General features: G+C 35.3%; 1 protein-coding gene and 1 non-coding gene across 4 annotated transcripts in view; both read left to right on the forward strand.

The window, feature by feature from the left end:
* Positions 1-479: 479 nt before the first annotated feature.
* The window catches only part of TRMT10A (tRNA methyltransferase 10A), a 28,527-nt gene continuing 6,970 nt past the window's right edge, over positions 480-22,036 (forward strand). Inside the window, exons 1-5 of one of the 3 annotated variants that reach the window (XM_072940046.1) lie at positions 480-654; positions 11,795-11,991; positions 19,372-19,534; positions 20,262-20,333; positions 21,368-21,442. In XM_072940046.1, the coding sequence (XP_072796147.1) occupies positions 11,807-11,991; positions 19,372-19,534; positions 20,262-20,333; positions 21,368-21,442 (495 nt within the window). In that variant the 5' untranslated portion in view covers positions 480-654; positions 11,795-11,806. Of the gene's footprint in view, positions 655-901; positions 994-1,238; positions 1,245-11,794; positions 11,992-19,371; positions 19,535-20,261; positions 20,334-21,367; positions 21,443-22,036 lie in introns of those variants that run through there. The other 2 variants (XM_072940049.1, XM_072940053.1) reach the window with 2 other exon arrangements.
* Positions 11,303-11,375, forward strand: TRNAT-CGU (transfer RNA threonine (anticodon CGU)). Its single transcript has one exon. It is a non-coding gene; the product is annotated as a tRNA-Thr (tRNA).

Raw genomic sequence — 22,036 nt, forward strand, 5'->3', positions numbered from 1 at the left:
CAAACAATGAAATGTCACCCGGTGTTTTGCAAAATATATTAAAAAATAGTTCAAGGAATAAATGGAGAGTGAAAGACAAGCAAGCAAGAAAAAGCTTAAACATTCTAGATTTAAACGCCTCTTATTAGGGATTTGATTCAGTTTTTAAATCTGATTTTCCATTTCAGTTGTGTAAAATCATGTGATACTGACAACCCTCTGTATTAATTATAAATAGTTCAGGCAAGAGATGCTTTCCTCTCATCTCCAACACGGAAGAATTAACAGCTCTTCAGCAGTGTTTCGCATTTTTAATTTTTAAGAGTAGGAATATCTTAACAGCCCCCGCCATCTCCACAGGAATAAATGAATGAATATATGCCCACAGATACACACTTGCTTTCAAGTGGGGGGAAAAAAAAACCCACAAATCAGGGAACTACCGCCCACTCTAGAAACTCCAAGCCCCGCCCCACATAAAATCCCTCCCCTTTCTCCCACTGCAGGTCCGCAGTTGGCGCAGCTAGTTGACGTAAGACGTAACCTCCGTAGCATCCTACGTGCAGCTATCGTCTCTGCCTCTGGGAGTTGAAGTTTCCGAAAGAGGACCTTCTGGAGTGGTAAAGACCGATCTGAAAAGCGTGCTCTCAGGTTCCCCGACAACTTCTCCGCTCGGTAAGTCTCTTGGCACGTAGGCTAGCGCTCGCCTATCCCTTGGTATAATCCGGGAGCAAAAGGAGCGCGTGCTGGTGCCGCCTTCCTCTACCAATAAGGGCTTCCGGGGGTGAGGAAAGAGGGATTTGGGGAGCTTCTGCTTAGCCCCAGCTCCTGGCGGAAGTGACGTCGGAGGGAATGCGCCCTTGCCGCTCCCCTAGCAGCTTTCTCATTCGTTAGCTGCATTTTAATCCCGCCTCTGGAGTGTGTCCGCCTGCGGGTGGTCTGGAGGGTAGGAGGGGAGGCTTGCTGTCCACGTTTGTTTGCTGGTCGGGATCCGGGCCCTAGTATGTGAGGAGTGTGAGTTTCTCAAGAATGAAGGGAGAGGGAAATCTGGACCCAGAAGGGCCAGAAAACGAGTTGTGGTTCTGCCACTGGTGGCTAGAGACCGTGGGCAAGTCGCTCTACCTCTTTAAACCTGCCTTACCTCATCTCTTCAACGAGGGACTGCCGTCCCTGAGCGCTCTGAAATGGAGGGGCCAGGGGAGAGTTGCTGCAGGTGCTGTTAGGCCCCATGGTGGTGAGCCGAGGACGATTTTAAGAAGACCGAGGTGTTACTGGATTTCACTGAAATGTTTTTATGTTGAAATTCGGGATTTTTTTTAAATTTTAGCGATATAAAGAGGATAGCAAAAGATGACAATCTCACTTTTCGTTCGTTGTAAATCCTCCACCTACCCCCACTCGAGCCTGACCCTCCGCCCCAAGGGCCAGATAGCTTTCGCCGTTGCGGATTTGGCCCGCGCGTTTAAAAAAGCATATTAATTCACTGTCGCTGTCAGCTCATTTAATTACGTTCGGCAGTTTCTCCAACATTCATGTGAATCTGGAAGGGAGGCTGTGTCATAAATTGCGACGACTTTATTTCACCCCAATCAATAAAATCCATGAAAGTTTTTTTTCTTTCTTTCTTTTGGCCATTCACTGATTATGGTGTACGCCCTCCTTGCTGAAGCTGTGCTAAGTAGAAATATAAGGACGATTAAGATAACTACTTTTTTATTTATTTGCCCCACACCAAATTGCCTTAGTCCGCTTTATCCAGTTGTTAGTTTTTAAAACACCACTAGGTAAACTCTATCTGTAACTAAATGAACCAGTTTTTTAATTCAGTGCTCAAGTAAACTAAATTTCACACAAATAATTCTATAACTGCTATAAAATTTTTTGAACGTGACGAATGGATGAAAGTGTACTGTGAGGGAGGAATGCAAAACTCTGCCATGGAGCTTGTGTTTTGCTTAACAGGTAATCCGAACAAACTAGTACATAGTGAAATGCTTATTTTATGGTATAGGCAGTAAGAGTTGGCACATACCTTTGTATGTGAAGTGTGCCGGAAGCAGTAATTTATAGGATCTCAACCTAGCATCATTTTTGTTGTATTCCGTGCAATGCATCTAGCTTATTCAAACCTTGAAAAAAATTCACTTACTACAGTGCATTTTCTTAATTGGGAATAACTTTAGAAATAATAATGATAATGATGTGGGCTAGCTCATGACCTTTCCTTGTATTTGATAGGCTGTTTAAAAACATTAGTATGCAAAGATAGGCCAAATTAAATTTAATTTAGACTTCTTAGATAGGAAAGGCAAAAGCTCCCCCTGGTGTGCATGGACTTTAAAACATTGCTGTACATTTTTTTTTTAATGTTCACGTTATAGAGCCAATTAACATTTGCAGTTTTTGAACATAATAGAGAACTAGCGAAAAACGATACCACAGATGAACAGAAATGTTCTTTCTTAGAATATTAATCACTGTTTCATGAAAGAGCAGTTTGTTTCCTCTGTATTTTAATTGTGCATTTAAGTTTGCACATTTAGCTTAATGGGCATGTTTAGCTTGTGTTTTCTCCACCTTGTATTGTTTTGGATACATTTCTTGCTGATTTTTTTTTTAATGTAGTACCTTTGGAAAGGAAATAAAATATAAAGGATTCTAGAGGTTCTATATATTTTAAATTTTTCTTCTAATCTTTTCAGGCTTACTTTGTTTCTCCTGTCTCCTGTTTCTTAAATTGAATGCTTACCTTATTTTCCAGATTTTAAAAAAAAAGTTAATGAATGCACTCAAGGTTATATATTTCCTCCTAGTTATTTATTTTGCCTTAATTTTTCTTATCCTATTATTCGAATCTTTTAAATGCTCCAACATATTTTTTACTCTTTTTCTGTCTGAATTCTGAGTCAGATTGTGAAAATGTCTTCTGATTCATTAAGTACCTCTTGGACTCCAGGTAACCTGGAGTTTGTCTCATCTGTTGAAATTTTTATATCTTCATTTCCTGGTTTCCAAATTGGTTCTTTTTTATGGATTCTTGTTTTGCTATTTTTATGCGTGCTTTTGTTTTCCAATTTCCTGTTTTGTTTTTATGGTTCTTACTCCTTATCATCTGTGAAAGATTTCAACCACAGTTATTTTAAAGCCATTTTCACATTGCTTTATTATTTTCAGTTTGTATAGAGTGGATCTCCTGATTGTTGAATTTTTGAGGGGATGGTTCCTACTGTGATTTCTGTCTTTTTGTAATTTTGCTTTGCAGACTCATCTTGAAAGGAATTATAACTTTCCCCTCCAAACAACCTCTCTGTCTACCACTGATTTTGTGTTTGCTCTTACCCATGACTCTTTTCAGTGCTTCAGTCCACAGCAGCACTTGTATAGGTGGTTCAGAATTCTAATCATGTAATATTATAAGTTCATATGTCATCTCATGGCTGGGCAGAGTTTGTAGCCAAGAGGCCATGTCTGCTGCCTTCAGTAGTTCCCCCAAGTGGTCAGCTTGGTATAAGCCATAGTCTGTAGTTGTACCTGTTTTCAGGCTTTTTGCATGAAAGGAGAGGCCCTGCTCCCAGCACTAGTTTAAGGGCTCCCATCCTTTGTCTAGTATTATTCTTTTTCTCCCTATTTTATTTTATTTTATTTTATTTTTATTGATGTACAGTCAGTTACGATGTGTCAATTTCTGGTGTATAGCACAATGTTCATGTCATGCATATACATACATATATTTGTTTTCATATTCTTTTTCATTAAAGGTTATTACAAAATATTGAATAGAGTTCCCTGTGCTATGCAGAAGAAACCTGTTTTTTAAATCTGTTTTTATATATAGTGACTAATGTGCAAATCTCAAACACCCAAATTTATCCCTCCCCCCACCCTTTCCTCAGTAACCATAAGATTGTTTACTAAGTCTGCAAGTCTGTTTCTGTTTTGTAGATGAGTTCATAGTATCCTTTTTTCTTTCTTTCTTTTCTTTCTTTCTTTCTTTCTTTCTTTCTTTCTTTCTTTCTTTCTTTCTTTTAGATTCCATATATTAGTGATATCATATGATATTTTTCTCTTTCTGGTTTACTTCACTTAGAATGACGATCTCTAGGCCCATCCACGTTGCTGCAAATGACATTATTTCATTCTTTTTTTATGGCTGAGTAGTATTCCTTTGTATATAAATAACACAGCTTCTTTATCCAGTCATCTGTTGATGTACATTTAGGTTGCTTCTATGTCTTGACTATTATATGTCGTGCTGCTATGAACATTGGGGGGCATGTTTCTTTTTGAATTAGAGTTCCCTCTGGATATATATCCAAGAGTGGGATTACTGGATCATTGTTTGAGTCTGTAAGTCTGTTTTTAGTTTTCTGAGGAATCTCCACACTGTTTTCCATAATGGCTGCCCCAAATTACATTCCCACTAACAGTGTAGGAGGATTCCCTTTTCTTCACAGCCTCTCCAGCATTTATCATTCATGGACTTTTGAGTGATGGCCATTCTGACTGGTATGAGGTGATACCTCCTTGTAGTTTTGATTTGCATTTCCTGATAATTAATGATATTGAGGATTTTTTTCATGTGCCTACTAGCTATTTGTATGTCTTCATTGGAGAATTGCTTGTTTAGGTCTTCTGCCCATTTTTGGATTGGGTTTTTGTTTTTTGTTACTAAGTTGGATGAGCTGTTTATATATTCTGGAAATTAAACCTTTGTCAGCTACATCATTTGTAAATATTTTCTCCCATTCCATAGATTGTTGTTTTGTTTTGCTTATGGTTTCCTTTGCTGTGCAAAAGCTTCTAAGTTTAATTGGGCCCCATTTGTTATTTTTTGCTTTTATTTCTATTGCCTGGGTAGACTGCCCTAGGAGAACATTGCTAAAATTTATGTCAGAGACTATTTGCCTATGTTTTCTGTTAGGAGGTTTATCGTGTATTGTCTTACATTTAAGTCCTTAAGCCATTTTGAGTTTATTTTTGTGTATGGTATGAGGGAGTGTTCTAACTTCATTGATTTACATGCTGCTATCCAGTTTTCCCAACACCACTTGCTGAAGGGATTGTTTTTCTCCACTGTATATTCTTGCCTCCTTTGTTGAAGATTAATTGACCATAGGTCTGTGGGTTTATTTCTGGGCTCTCTATTCTGTTCCATAGATCCATATGTCTGTTTTTATGCCAATACCACAATATTTTGATTACTGTATCTCTATAGTATTGTCTGAAGTCTGGGAGGGTTATTCCTCCAGCTTTGTTCTTTTTCTTCAATATTGCTTTGGCAATTCTGGATCTTTGTGATTCCATATAAATTTTAGGATTCTTTGTTCTAGTTCTGTGAAAGATGTCCTGGATAATTTGATACGGATTGCATTAAATCTGTAGACTGCCTTGGGCCATTTTGACAATATTAATTCTTCCAGTCCAAGAGCATGGGATATCTTTCAATTTCTTTAATCATCTTTAATTTCCTTAATCAGTGTTTTGTAGTTCTCCATGTATAAGTCTTTCACCTCCTTGGTCAAATTTATTCCTAAGTATGTTATTGTTTTGGATGCGATTTTAAAAGGTATTGTGTCTTTACTTTCTTTCCCTACTAATTCATTGTTAGTGTAAAGAAATGCAAGTGATTTTTGTATGTTAATCTTGTATCCTGCTACCTTGCTGAATTCTTTTATCAGCTCTAATAGCTTTTGTTTGGAGCTTTTAGGAATATATATTCATGTCATCCACATATAGTGACAATTTTACTTCTTCTTTTCCAATTTGGATCTCTTATATTTCTTTTTCTTGCCTGATTGTTGTGGCTAGGACTTTCAAGTCTATGCTGAATAGAAGCAGTGCGAATGGGCATCTTTATCTTGTTCTAGATTTTAGTGGGAAGGCTCTCTTCTTGGTTTCACCGTTGAGTATTATGCTGTCTGTGGATTTGCTGTAAATAGCTTTTATTATGTTGAGACATGTTCCCTCTATACCTACTTTAGTAAGAGTTTTTATCATAATTAGGTGCTGAATCTTATCAAATGCTTTTTCTGCATCTGTTGAGATAATCTTGTGATTGTCCTTTTTGTTGTTGTTGATATGGTGTATCACATTGATCGATTTGCATATGCTGAACTATCCTTGTGTCCCTGGGATGAATCCAACTTGATCATGGTGTATGATCTTTTTTTATGTGCTGTTGGATTCTGTTTGTTAATATTTTGTTGAGGATTTTTGCATCTATGTTCCTCAGTGATACTGGCCTGTAATTTTCTTTTTTGGTAGTGTATTTGTCTGATTTTGGTATCAGGGTGATGATGGCTTCCTAGAATGAGTTTGGAAGTACTCCTTCCTTTTCTGTCTTTTGGAAGAGTTTGAGAAGGACTAGTATGAATTCTTTGTATGTTTGGTAGAATTCCCCAGTGAAGCCATCTGGTCTTGGACTTTTGTTTTCAGGGAGGTTTTTTGTTGCTGATTCTATTTCATTTCTATTGATTGGTCTGTTCAAGTGGTCTGTTTCTTCTTGATTCAGTCTTGGTGGTCTGTATGTTTCCAGAAACTGCTCCATTTCTTCTAACTTGTCAAGTTTGTTTCCATATAGTTGTTCATAGTATTCTCTTATTTTTTTTGTATTTCTGTCATACTCTTTGTAATTTCTCCATTTTCCTTTCTTATTTTGTTTATTTGTATTCTCTTTTTTTTTCTTCTTGGTGAGCCAAGCCAGATGTTTGTCAGTTTTGTTTAGTCTTACCAAAAAACAGCTCTTGTTTTGATTGATTGATTTTTTTTCTTGTTTTTCAAAATCTCTTACTTTACTTATTACCTCCCTGGTCTTTATGATTTTCTTCATTCTGCTGACTTTAGGTTTTGTTTGCTCTTCTTTTTCTAATTCTTTTAGGTGATAGGTTAGGTTGTTTATGGGGATTATTCTTTTTTTGAAGAAGGCCTGTATCACTGTGAACTTCCCTCTTAGATTTTGCTGCATCCCATAGATTTTGTGTGGTTGTGTTTTCATTGTCATTTGTCTCAAAGTATTTTTTACTTTCTTCTTTGATTTTGTCATTGACCTATTGGTTTTTTTAGTAGCACATTGTTTAATCTCCATGCTGTCGTTTTTTTCTCCTTTTGTTTTCCTGTGGTTGATTTCTAGTTTCATGGCATTGTGGTTAGAAAAGATGCTTGAAATAATTTCTATCCTCTTAAATTTGTTGAGGCTTCTTTTGTCCACAAGTACGCAATCTATCCGAGAGAATGTCCCATATGCACTTGAAAAGAATGTATATTCTGTTTTTGCAGGATGTAATGCCCTGAAAGTATCAACCAAGTCCAACTGTTCTGTTGTGTCATTTAGTATCTCCATTGCCTTATTGACTTTCTGTCTGGAAGATCTGTCCAATGATGTTAATAGGGTATTAAAGTCTCCTACTATGATTGTGTTCCCATTAATTTCTACCTTTATGTCTGTTAGTATTTGCTTTATGTATTTAGGTGCTCCTATATTGGGTGTGTATATGTTAACAAGTGTAATATCCTCATCTTGTATTGCTCCTTTAATCATTACATAGTGTCCTTTATCTTTTTTTGTGGCCTTTGCTTTAAAGTCTGTTTTGTCTGAAATCAGTATTGCTACTCCTGCTTTCTTGTAGTTTTCACATGCATGAAATATATTTTCCCATCCTTTCACTTTCATTCTATCTGTGTCCTTCACCCTATAGTGGGTCTCTTATATGCAGCATGTTGTAGGTTCTTGTTTTATTATCCAATCTGCCACTCTGTGCCTTTTGATTGGAGCATTAGTCCATTGACATTTACAGTAATTATTGATAGATGTGGGGTTTTTTTTTTCCATTTTGAACTTAGTTTTCCAGTTGATTTGTTATTTCCTCTTTGTTCCTTTCCTTTTCTTTTTCTTTTTGTGGTTTGATAATTTTCTTTTGTATTATCTTGGTTTCTTTTTGTTTTTTGTGACTCTATTTTGATTTCAATTTGTGATTACCCTGTTTTTCAAGTATATTAACCCATTACTGTATCTGTTTGTTTTAAACTGATAGTCATATAAGCTCAAACACATCCTAAGAAGAACAAAAACAGAAGAGTAAATCTATATTTTCCTGATGCCTTCTCCCACCTTTAATGATTTCAATGTCCTCTTTTATATCTTCTTGTTTATCCTGTTGCAACTCATTGTAGTTACCACATTTTCAATTATGATTTTCTCCTTTCTATAGAGTCTTGCTTCTTTTCTATTTAGAGTAGATCTTTCAATATTTCTTTTAGCATAGGTCTAGTATTGCTGAATTCTTTTAATTTTTGCTTGTCTGTGAAATTTTTTAGCTCTCTTTCTATTCTAAAGGTTAGCTTTGCTGGATAAACTATCCTAGGTTGCAGCTCTTTCTCATTCAGGACTTTGAATGTATCTTGCCACTCCTTTCTGGCCAGCAGTGTGTGTGTTGAGAAGTCAACTGAAAGTCTTATGGGGGGTTCCATTGTAAATAACTCATTGTTTTTCTCTTGCTGCCTTTAGAAACATTTCTTTATCTTTAACCTTGGTGATCTTAATTATATGTCTTGGTGTAGGTCTATTTGGCTTCTTCTTTTAGGGGGTCCTCTATGTTTCCTGTACTTGGATATCTGATTCCTTCTTTAGGTTTGAGAAGTTTTCAGTCATGATTTCTTCAAATACCTTTTCAGTCCCCTTTGATATTTCTTCTCTTTCTGGGACCCCTGTTGTGCATAGCTGGGCAAACTTTACATTATCCTATAAGTCCCTTATATTGTTTTTACTGATTTTTATTTGCTTTTCTTTCTGTTGTTCTGATTGGGTGACTTCTGTTACCCTGTCTTCTAAGTCACTTATTCGTTCCTCTGCATTATCTAGTCTCCTTTTGACTGCCTTTAGCTAGGCTCTCATCTCAGCCATTGAGAGTTTTCTGTTTTTACTTCTCTTGTTCTTTTAATTGGGAGTAGTTCCTATGCTTCTTCATCTTACTCATAGCTCTCTAGCACTGTGGATTATGGAGTATCAGTTATCTACTGTGGTCTTGAAGGGCTTTTTTTTTTTATTTTAAAGAAGATGCGTTCCTGTGTAAACTGTACATCTCTGATAATTTTGTCTAAGGTTTGTTTTTAGTATGGATAGTTGCCATGTTTTTCTTCTGTGTTTGTTGGCTGTTACCCCTTTGATTGGGGATGTGACTGATGTTGTGGTGATCAGAGCCTACCCTGGTTGTTGAGTGAACCTCCTTTTTGTTCTGTGGTTGTCACAGTCCTGATAGGGGCCATCCCTATTTTAAAGCTGGGAAAACTCTCAGCTGCCTTTACACACCAGACCCATCCAGTTCTTATTTTTAATTTTGAGAGAGGCTGTACCTTTATTGTTTTCCCTTTTTATATTTTATCTACTGTTGTCATATATTTCAAGATTGGGCTCAGGGTGCCTCAAAACACGAACTTTTTGCAGTGATCTCTAGGAAGTCTGTTCCAATTTGTTGATGCAGTGGCATAGGAATAGAACTAGATCTCTAGGAAGTCTGTTCCAATTTGTTGATGCAGTGGCATAGGAATAGAACTAGAGCTATTTTTTTCTCATCTTTCGGTGACACAGGTCTTCTCAGAGCCCTCTAACAGCAGGATTGAAACAACATAGCTGTTTAACATCCTTTGGAAACCCTCATTTTTCTAAATAAAATTTTGGATTTCTGGGAGATAGTGGAATTAAATGTGGGTTTGAATCAGCTCCATCACTTTATTCAGTGAGTATTTTGAGGACCTACTTTGTGCTACATTTGCTCTAGGTGCCTTGTTTCTTAAGAATTAGTAGCTTTGTAACCTTGGGCAAGTTATTTAACCCTTGTACCTCCTTCCTTTGCAAAGTAGGTATATACCGTCTACCTCATAGGGTTGTTTTAAAGAGTAAATTAGAAAATAAAATTTTTGTTAAGCACAGTAAATTAATAAGTGTTTGCTATTACTGTTTTCATTACTTTTAAAAGTCCCTTGTAATATCATATTCACTCATTTATTTATTCTACCAATATATGATTAAGCATCTACTAAGTGCCGAGCACCGTGCTAGTATTGGCAGTATAATGTTGGTCAGAAGCAGACATTATCCCTGCCAGATGGAGTTTCAAGTGTAGAGTCAAATTTGAGATGTCATTTCTTGGAGATGCTCTCCCAAACTAAGGATTCTGTTTGGTTGCTAATGTAAGGAAAACTTGTGAACTCTTACTTGGATTACTAGATGACTCCTTCCCCTTTTTAGTAATTTTGTGACCTAGTAAAATGCCAGGGCTTTTTCTCTAGTCCCCAAAGCACACATCTTAAAATTTCTTATCTTTCAGTCAAAATTTGGTAAACTTTCTAGTTTGCTTAATTATCACCATATATCCTGTTACAACACTGCAGTTTTAAAGAAAAAAGGAACCATAAATTAAACTACTGCTTACAGCAAAAGTTTTTGTCCTTCTATTTTCTGAATTGTGGGAATTGACCTTTTTTCTTTTAGGTATTCTGCACTGACTTGTTAGCTGTCTCTGTAAAAGGGGAGAATCATAAATTTTTCTTTAAGGCCAGTAAAACATTTGCAGGCTTCATGTTTAGTCTTTGGTGGGGATAAGTGACTATTTTTAAGCCTTGATATTAATAATCAATTAAAGAGAAAAGAAATCTCAGTATTTCTAAGCCCTTTCCCTAATCTGAAGGCAAGTTCAGTTCTGAGCAATAGGTATAAAGATGTGGGTGGTTAAATCCAAATAAAGATGTTTGAAATGGCCCTAAGCATTCCACAGCTGATTACAGAGTTAACTTGCATATTTTGGTTTTTAGCCATGACTTAAGTGGAATATTTACAATGAAATTTACAACCAAATTTGTTTTCTGCACTGTCCAAAATGTAGAAATCTGTAACATATCTTTTGTCAAAAACCAATGCTGAATGTATACCCAGATAATGAGAATAACATTTTTCTTATACTATAGCTTTAAAGGCAACTATGAAAAGGTGTTTTTCATCTCTTTTTTTAATAATATAATTTTCTTTTATAAAACTATTTTCAATGTATAAAATTTAGAAAATGTAGAAACCATGGGTCAGAATTAAAGCATGTGTATATATGTTTTTTTAAAACAAAATTGGACATTATGTGTTGTTTTTTGTTTTGATTTTCTTATTTAACAATTCAGTTTCCCATTATCACTAAATAATTTTGGGAAACATGGTTTTTCCTGGCTGCTTAGTATTTCCAGCCAGTGTTATAGATGAACTGTAATTTATTATTTAGTCCCCTTTTGATGATATTCAAGTAGTTTCTAATTTTTTATTGTTAAAAATAACAGTACTGGGGGAGAGTATAGCTCAGTGGTAGAGTACGTGCTTCGTAAGTACGAGGTCGTGGGTTCAATCCCCAGTACTGCCATTAAATAAATAAGTAAATAAATAAATAAACCTAATTACCCCCAAAAAACAAAATTAAAAAATAACAGCACATATATGCTTTTGCATTAACTTTGTGTATATTTCTGATTAATTTACAGAGATTTATTCTACCGAAATAAATTACTGGATGAAAGAGTACCAACATTTTAGGGCCCTTGAAACATAGGTCTGTGTAGCCTTCTGGAAAAACTGTGCCATGACTGCCAATAATGTATGAAAATACCGCATTTCATAAAATGATCTTTGCCAGTAAATGACATTTAATTGCCTAAATTTATGTTTTTATTCATTACTGATATGGTTTCATTTTAATCACATCCTTTGGTCTTTCTTTTTCATTTTACTTTTTTTCTACGTGAATCATTTGTTCATGTCAAAAGTTGCTTTTCAATTTTTCAGAAGCATCAAATAATGTCATCTGAAATGTTGCCAGCAGTTAGTGGGACTTCTAATGATGAAAAAAACCAAGACTTAAGTGAAGACCAGGAGGAGAACCAGAAGCCAGGATTAGGTGAAAGGTTTGAACCCATATCTAAAAGGCAAATGAAGAAGCTCATGAAACAGAAACAATGGGAAGAGCAACGAGAACTCCGCAAGTATGTTTCAAAATGCATATATTCTACCCCTATTCAGAGATATGGAATGTTGGACCTTGCATAGACTTTTGATATATTAAAAGTAATTGTGTTAATTAAAATTGGGGCTATGCGTATTGTTAGCTAACACTGTCAATTGACTGCTAAAATTGTATGTGTTTTTGAATTCTTTTTAACAATGTTGATGAATTTACACTGTACACTTTTCTCACCCAGAACCTATTGTGAGTAGCTGCACAATTCCTGAAACAACTGATTTAGATGAGGAATATAGTTAGCATCCATGTCCTAGATATGGAATAAAAATAACCACCTCAGAAAGGTCAAATTTGGGCCTCAGAAGATCTCAAATTTTACCAAAAGAACTATTACAGATTTTGGTGAGAGCAGTTGCACTGAAGCTATTACTATATACAGACAAAATGTACTGGGAGAAAATAAACTATAGTTGATGTACATTAGAGAAAAAGTATATGAGTCTTTTTCACCAACAATTTTCCTTTTAATATGTTTATAAATATTACTCAAAAGTCATGTAGGTGAAGAATGATAAAATTCATCACAACTCTCAAATTTAGTATAAAGTTTTTTTAGTACATATAATGTGGTACCTACCAGTAATAAATGAAATTACTAGTATAGCTAGGATTTGTGTAGAAAGCATTATATTATTTTTGCAAATTTATTTCTTTTGTATCTAAAGCTTTTAGATAGACCATATAAAATTGCTGATATTTGAGAATTTTTATTTATTTTTATCAAAGTATGGTTGATTAATAGTGTGTAATTTTCAGGTGTATGACAAAGTGATTCACTTATACATATACATATATATCTTCTTTTTCAGATTCTTTTCCATTATAGGTAATTATGAGATATTGGATATAGTTCCCTGTGCTATACAATAGGTCCTTGTTTATCAATTTTATATATAGTAGTGTGTATATGTTAATCCCAACCTCCTAATTTATCCCTCCCCACAAGCCCCTTTCTCCTTTGGTAACCATATTTTGTTTTTTATGTCTGTGAGTCTGTTTCTAGTTTGTAAATAAGTTTACTTGTATCTTTTTTTAATTTTAGATTCCACATATAAGTGAAATCATATTTGCCTTTCTCTTTCTGACTTAACGTCATATAATAATCTCATCCATGTTATTGCAAATGGTGTTATTTCATTCTTTTTCATGGCTGAATAATATTCCATTGTATAAATATACTATATGTTCTTTATCCATTCACCTGTCCATGGACACTTAAGTTGATTCCATGGCTTGGCTGTTGTAAATAATACTGCTGTGAACATTGGGGTGCATGTGTCTTTTCGAGTTAGAGTTTTCTTCAGATGTATGACCAGGAGTGAGGATTACTGGATCATATGGTAACTCTGTGTTTCATTTTCTAAGGAACCTCCATACTTTTCTCCTGTGGCTGCAGCAATTTACATTCCCAACAGTGTAGAGGGCTCCTTTTCCTCCACACCTTATCCAGCATATTATTTGTAGACTTTTTGATGATGGCCATTCTGACTAGTATGAGGTGACACCTCATTGTAGTTTTGATTTGCATTTCTCTAATAATAAGCGATGTTAAGCATCTTTTCATGTGCCTGTTGGCCATCTGATTATCTTCTTTGTAGGAATGTCTGTTTAGGTGTTCTGTCCATTTTTCGGTTGGGTTGTTTTTTGATACTGAGCTGTAAGAACTGTCTGTATATTTTGGAAGTAAATCTCTTGTTGGTCTCATCCTTCACAAATATTTTCTCCCATTCCGTAGGTTGTCTTTTTGTTTTGTTTATGGTTTCCTTTGCTGTGCAAAAGCTTTTCAGTTTAATTAGGTCCCATTGGTTTATTTTTGCTTTTGTTTCCATTTCTAAAAGATGGATCCATAAAAATATTACAGTGATTTACGTCAAGGAGTGTTCTGCCAATGTTTACCTCTAGGAGTTGTATAGTATCTGGTCTTACCTTTATGGCTTTAATCCATTTTGAGTTTATTTTGTTATATGGTGCTAGAGAATGTTCTAATGTTATACTTTTACATGTTGCTGTGTGGTTTTCCCAGCACCACTTATTGAGGAGACTGTCTTTTCTCCATTGTATATTCTTGCCCCTTTTGTTGTAGATTAATTGACCATAAGTGCATGGGTTTATTTTAGGGCTTTCTATCCCACTCCATTGGTCTTTGTATCTGTTTTTGTGCTAGTTCTACACTGTTTTGATTACTGTAGCTTTATGCAATAGTCTGAAGTCAGAGACTTTGATGCCTCTGACTCTCTTCTTTCTCAAGATTCTTTTGCCTCTTCAGGGTTGTTTGTGTTTCCATACAAATTTTCAATTTTTTTGTTCCAGTTCTTTGAAAAGTGCCATTGGTAATTTGATAGGGATTGCATTGAATCTCTCTATTGCCTTGGGTAGTCTGGCCGTTTTAACTAATGACTCTTGCAATCCAGGAACACAATATATCTTTCCATCTGTTTGTGTTGTCTTCAGTTTCTTTCATCAGTACCTTATATCAGGGTACAGATCTTTTGCCTCCTTAGGTAGGTTTATTCCTAGGTATTTTATTTTATTGATAGGATAGTAAATGAAATTATTTCCTTAATTTCTTATCCTGATATTTCATTGTTACTGTATAGAAATGCAACAGATGTCTCTGTATTAATTTAGTATCCTGCAACTTTACTGAATTTATTGATAAATTCTAGTCGTGTCTTTAGGATTTTCTATGTGTATAATAACATGTCATCTGCAAACAATGACCATTTTACTTCTTCTTTTCCAACTTGGATTCCTTTTATTTCCTTTTCTTTTCTGATTGCTGTGGCTAGGATTTTCAAAACTATGTTGAATAAAAGTGGTGAGAGTGGACACCCTTGTCTTTTTCCTGATCTTAGAGGAAATGCTTTCAGCTTTTCCCCATCAAGTATGATGTTAGCTGTGGGTTTGTCATATATGGCCTTTATTATGTTTAGGTATGTTCCCTTTGTGCCCACCTTCTGGAGAGTTTTTATCATAAATGGATGTCGAATTTTATCAAAAGCTTTTTCTACATCTATTGAGATGATAATATGGTTTTTATTCTTCAGTTTGTTAATGTGATGTAAACACACTGATCAGTTTGCAGATATTAAAAAATCTTTGCACCCTGTGATAAATCTACCTTGATCATGGTGTATAATCCTTTTAATGTGTTGTTGGATTTGGTTTGCTAATATTTTGTTGAGGATTTTTGCATCTGTATTCATCAGTAATAGTAACCTGTAATTTCCTTTTTTTGTGATATTTTTCTTTGCATTGCTATCAGGGTGAATGGTGACCTCATAGAATGAGTTTGGAAGTGCTCCATCCTCTGCAATTTTTGGAATAGTTTCAGAAGAATATAGACATCACCGTTTTTCTAAATGTTTGGTAGAATTCACCTGTGAAGCCATCTGGTCCTGGACTTTTGTTTGTTGTGGGCTTTTTAATTATTGATTCAATTTCATTACTGGTAATTTGTCTGTTCATATTTCTATTCCTTCCTTCCTAGTTTCTTGGGAGATTGTGCATTTCTAAGAATTTGTCCATTTCTTCTTGGTTGTCCATTTTATTGCCATATAGTTGCTTGTAGTAGCCTCTTATGATCCTTTGTATTTCTGTGGTGTTGGTTGTAACTTCTTTTTCATTTCTGATTTTATTGATTTGGGCCCTCTCCCTTTTTTTCTTGATGAGTCTGGCTAAAATTTTATCTGTTTTGTTTATCTTATCAAAGAAACTAAAAGCTAGTTCTTTTGACTTATTTTTTTAATCTCTATTTTTTTTTAAATTTCTGCTCTGATGTTTATGATTTCTTTCCTTCTGCTAACTTTGGGTTTTGTTTGTTCTTGTTTTTCTATATGTTTTAGGTGTGAGGTTAGGTTTATTTGAGATTATTCTTGTTTCCTGAGGTAAGCTCATATCACTGTAAACTTCCCTCTTAGAACTGCTTTTGTTGCATCCCATAGATTTTGTATTGTCCTCTTTTCATTTTCACTTTTTCTAGGTATTTTTAAAATTTCCTTTTTGATTTCTTCAGGGAACCATGGGTTATTTAGTAGCATGTTGTTTAGCCTCCACATGTTTGTGTTTATTGAAGTTTTTTCTTGTAGTTGATTTCTAATTTCATAGTGTTGTGGCTGGAAGAGATGCTTGATATGATTTCAGTTTTCCCATATTTACTGGGAATTGTTTTGTGGCCTAGCATGTGATCTGTTCTGGAGAATGTTCCATATACACTTGAAAAGAATGTGTATTCTGCTGCGTTCAGGTGGCATACTCTAAATTATCAATTAAGTCCCCTTGGTCTCTTGTATTACCTAAGACCTGTGTCTCCTTATTGATTTTCTGTCTGTATGATCTGTCCATTCATATAAGTGGGTGTTAAAGTTCCCTACTCTCATTATGTTACTATTGATTTCTCCTTTTATGTCCATTAAGATTTGCCTTATGTATTGAGGTACTCCTGCGTTGAGTGCTTATATATTTACAATTGTTATAGCATCTTCCTGGGTTGATCCCTTGGTCATTTTGTAGTGTCTTTCTTTATCTCTTATAACAGTGTTTATTTCAAAGTTTATTTGTCTGATATAAGTATTGCTACTACAGCTTTCTTTTGATCTCCATTTAAGTAGAATACCTTTTTCCACCCCCTCACTTTCAGTCTGTATGTGTCTCTAGATCTGAAGTGAGTCTCTTGTAGGCAGCAAATATGAGTCTTGTTTTTGTATCCATTCAGCCAGTCTATGTCTTTTGGTTGGAGCATTTAGTTGGTTTACATTTAATGTAAAATGTAATTAAATTACATTTAATTTATTGATATGTATGTTCTTATTGCCATTTTGTTAATTGTTTTGGATTTATTTTGTAGATATCTTTTTTTCCTTTTCTTCTTTTGTTCTCTTGTGATTTGATGACTATCTTTAGTGTTATGTTTTGATTGGTTTCTTTTTTGTGTGTATATATATTATAGATTATTGGCTTGCGGTTACCATGAGGTTTTGGTATAGCAGTCTGTATATATATATATGGTTGTTTTAAATTGCTGATTTCTGAATTTCAAATGCATTTTAAATACCCTGAATTTATGCTCTCCTCCCCTTATGATTACTGTTTTTGATACCATATTTTACATTTAGTTGTTTTGTGTATCCCTTAAGTGCTTATTGTGTATACAGATGATTTTACTACTTTTGTCATTTAACCTTCTTCCGAGTTTGTGCGTGGATAATTTCCTACCTTTACTGTGTATTTACCTTTACCAGTGAGCTTTTCCATTTTATAGTTTTCTAGTTTCTAGTTGTGGCATTTTCTTTTCTACTGAGAGAAGTTCCTTTAGCACTTGTTGTAAAGCTGTTTTTGTGGTGCTGAATTCTTTTAGCTTTTGCTTATCTGTAGAGCTTTTGATTTCCCCGTCAAATTTGAATGACAGCCTTGCTGTTAGGGTATTCTTTGTTGTAGGTTTTTCCCTTTCATCACTTTAAATATATAGTGCCACTCCTTTCTGTCTACAGAGTTTCTGGTGAAAAATCAGCTGATAACCTTATGAGAGTTCCCTTGTATGTTTTTATTGCTTTTCCTTTGTTGCTTTTAATATTCTGTCTTTGTCTTTAATTTTTATCATTTTAATCATACTATGTCTAGGTTTTGCTCTTAGGGTAATCCTGTATGGGACTCTGTGTTTCCTGGACTTGGTTGACTGTTTCCTTTACCAAGTTAGGGAATTTTTCACCTATTATCTCTTATTAAGTATTTTCTCAGGCCCTTTCTCTCTCTCTTCTCCTTCTAGGACCCCTATAATGCAAATATTAGTGTCCTTGATGTTGTCCCAGAGTTCTCTTAAACTGTCCTTATTTCTTTTCTTTCTTTTTTCTTTTTTCCTGTTTTGTGGTAGTGATTTTTACTACTCTGTCTTCTATCACTCGCCTGTTCTTCTTCGCATTTAGTTTACTGTTGGTTTCTTCTACTAAGTTTTTGTGCATCCATTCTTCTCCCAGATTCTCTGAACATCTTTATGACCATTACTATGAACTCTTTCTCAGATAGATGGCCTATCTCCACATCACTTAGTTCTTCTTCTGAAATTTTGTCTAGAACATATTCCTCTGCTGCCTTGTTTTGTCTAAATTTCTATTGTATTTTTATGTTATGTAGTAGGTTAGTTACATTTCTTGACTTTGGAGAAGTATCCCAATGTAGGAGATGTCCTGTGCATCCCAGCAGTGCACTCCCCTCTCGTCACCTAAGGACTAGGGGCCAGCTGGTCCCAGGGTAGTCTGGTCTGAATTTTGGACTCATTTCAAAGGCTGCAGGGTCATAGTTTTCTTGCTCCTGGTGTCTGCTCCCAAGTAGGTGAGACTGGTCTAGAGGCTTGTGCAGGCCTCCTGGTGGGTGGGGCTGGTGCCTGCCCACTGGTGATGGGTCTGGATCCTCCCCCTGTGATGGCAGGTGGCTTTGGGCGTAGGAAATCTTTAGAGAGCCTGTCAGCTGATGGGTAGGACTGTGTTCCCACCCAGTTATTTGTTTGGCCTGAGGTGTCCCAGCACTGGAGCCTACAGGCTGTTGGGTGAGGCCAGGTACTAATGACCTAAGCAAGATATCAGCCTGGAGGAGCATTTGTGCAGATGAATACTCCCCAGTATATTGGCCACCAGCTTTTCAGTTTCTAGAGTGATCCAAAGCTACCTCTCACCTCCCCAGGATACCCTCCAAGACCAGCAGGTAGGTCTGGCCCTGATTTCTATGAAATTACTGCTTTTGCCCTTGGTCCAGTACATGGGAATTTGTGTGTGCCCTTTAAGAGTGAGGTCTCCGTTTCCCCTAGTCCTCTGGAGCTCCTACAGTTAAGCCCCACTAGCCATATAAACCAAATACCCTGGGAGCTCCTCTTCCTGATGGCAGACCCCCGGGCTGGGGAGTCTGCCATGGGGCTCAGAGCTCTCACTTCTATGGGAGAACTTCTGCAATACAGTTATTCTTCAGTTTGTCAGTCATCCATCCCGGAGGGTATGGGATTTGATTATATCGTAAGTGTGCCCCTTCTACCACCTCATAGTGGTTCCTTCTTTACGTCTTTAGGTGTAGAAGATCTTTTTTGGTAGGTTCCAGTCTTTTTTATCAATGGTTGTTCAGTAGTTAGTTGTGATTTTGTTATGTTCATGAGAGGAGGTGAGCTCAAGTTCCTACTATGCCATCTTAATCCAGTAATCTCTCACTCTGATATTTGACAATTTTTGATCTACAGAAATGGCAGTTTCTTACGGTTTAGGTTGCTGATTTTAAAAATTGTTTGTCTATTAAGAAAAGTCTTGTAAATATCTGAATATACAAATAACAATAAAAAATTGTTTTCAACTACTAATTTTAGACAAAAGCGGAAGGAAAAACGCAAGAGAAAGCAGTTAGAGCGACAGTGTCAACTGGAATCAAATTCAGATGGAAGTGACAGAAAACGTATTCGAAGAGATGTTGTTCACAGCACACTCCGCCTTATCATTGACTGCAGTTTTGACAGCTTGATGGTACTAAAGGTATCCTGAATACCTTTAATAGGTCTGAAAATAGACTGAATAATTCTTGCTTTAACATGTAATATGACTTTGATAAGAATTTGTTTACTAAAATGCATCTTAAAGTTTTCAACATCTGTACCCCCAAAATTAAAGTAGTTAATAAGTTGCTTTTATTCATATGTTATAGCACAGACAGAGGGAAAGACAGATACTATAATTAAATTATAAAACTCAGTAACTGCATATTAATCATAAAGTTCTGTGGGTATTTCTGTTATCGATCCTAATCAAAAAAAAAAGAAAGAAGATTGGCTTAATAGAATTATTTATTCAATAGTTTGAGAAATCTGTTTGTTTAAACAATGCTACTGAAAAGAACATGTTTTAATTACTTTCCAAATCCTTGGTAAGTTATGAAAATTGTAATAGTGTTGCTGTAAGAGAGTTCTTTTTTTCTTTCGTTGTCTCTTAAGAAGAGTAAATATTTTCATGAACTATCATTTTTTAATGCTAGTTGAATACAAAATCTGAAATAGTGGGTTAGTTACAGAGTATTTATTGACTTATAGTAATTATTTTGTTAGTATATAATGAGATTGAAAGGAAATTATCAGAAAGGACTTGTATTTCAAAAGAAAAAGTGTACCCATCTAGTCATTCCTTCCCCTTATTCTGTTCCAGTAAGATTGTGGAATGCCCATAGATGATTTTGAAAATTCTGCTTAAAAAACACACTCTTTTATAGGACATTAAGAAACTTCATAAGCAGATTCAACGATGTTATGCAGAAAATCGACGAGCACTGCATCCTGTGCAGGTAAGTTTGAAGTGTTCAAAACAAACTCCAGTTTCCTTTTATATCTTTCTCTGGAAAGGCATAGATATTCCCAATTGCCTTTACAAGAAAGAATCTTAAAGATAATCTCTCTTAGAAAACAAAATGCCTATTTCAAAAATGTTTTATTTTTCTACAAAAATAAAATACATCAAACATTTTTTCACATGTGTCATTCACAGACAAACTGCCCAGTCATCATCAGTCTTGTGCACATTGACCTGTTCATTGCCGTGTAGTCCAACGTCTTCAGTAAAGGACGTACACATATTTTCATACCAGTTTCTCAGCTCTCGGTTCCTTCCTCTCTGGGGAGTGAAGGCACTGTTGCTGCCTGATGTGTACTATGGTGCTTGTTTGAGTCACTGATGATTTTGAAACGTACTTTCACAGCTAGAATGAGGGGATGATTTGTGAGACTAATTGGCTGCTGTTGATAGTAGGGCCATTTTTCTTACTGAATTTGTTTGAATTCTAGAGGGACCTAAAAATTAACTCTGGCTCAATGATGAAATCTTATTATATTTTTGGTTAGATATTTTCTTTTTATCAAATGATAGTAGTTTTGTATTTTTACATTTTACATTCTTCCTACCCTTGATTAGACTTGAAATAGGTTTCAGGGTTTAGCGTCAAAGACAAATTATGAAGACTTTGGATAGGTAAAAAAGTAACAGTGGTGACAAAAGAAAGGGAAGGGAAACTTGACATGGAAGCAGGGAGTTTATAGAAAAGTGCTCCTTAAGCGCGAGGCAGATTTTAACTGCTTGAAAAATGGGATGAAAATATAGATGAAATACAGAAGTTAGTGGGTTAGGAGATAAACAAAAATACACATGTCATTTCTACCACAAATTTATTATTGTATGTTTAAAGCGTGTCATAAATTTATTTTTTTCAAGAATGAAAACATTTTGTGTTTTGTTGATAATCAGATGAATGTGTGAGGGGAACAAAATAATTTGACTTTAATAGTCATTTGCCCTCTCTTTCTATACCTGCCAATCTCTTTTTAGTTTTACTTGACAAGCCATGGAGGCCAGTTGAAAAAGAACATGGATGAAAATGACAAAGGATGGGTCAACTGGAAGGTAACTAAAATAGCTAAAGTCTCACATATTTCCCAGTAGTTTTGTACTTAAAGGACTACATTTTTAATCTAAATTCTACATAATGCTAATAAATATTAAGAGTCAGCAGCTCCAGACCCTGTGTATCACTATGCCTAAGTCCAAGGTTACCAGTGGGAGAAGCTAAGAGACTGAGGTAGAGTTTATACTTACTCTCATTAAATCTCGCTTGCTATTTTACTGCCAATTTTAAAACATATTTTTTAAAAAAGGAAAAAATTTAAAGGTCTATATGCAGTCTTTACCTAGCAAACTGGCTATACATTATTTATAAGAGTGAAGTCACTCTAAAATTTGCAAATGTGCTTGCATTCTGTTTCTTCTAAATCTGTGCTATACCATATGGTGTCCACTATCCACATGTGGCTGTTGAACTCTTGAAATGTGACTGGTCTGAGTTGAGTTGTGCTCTAAATGTGAAATAGACATTGGATTTCAAAGACTTAGTACAAAAAAAAAGAATGTAAAATATCTCCAAAAAACACATTTATTATAAGTTGAAATGATAGCATTGTTGAATACAATATATTATTAAAAATAATTTCATCTTTTTTC

Source organism: Vicugna pacos, chromosome 2 (assembly GCF_048564905.1).
Source record: "Vicugna pacos chromosome 2, VicPac4, whole genome shotgun sequence".
Lineage (NCBI taxonomy): Eukaryota > Metazoa > Chordata > Mammalia > Artiodactyla > Camelidae > Vicugna > Vicugna pacos.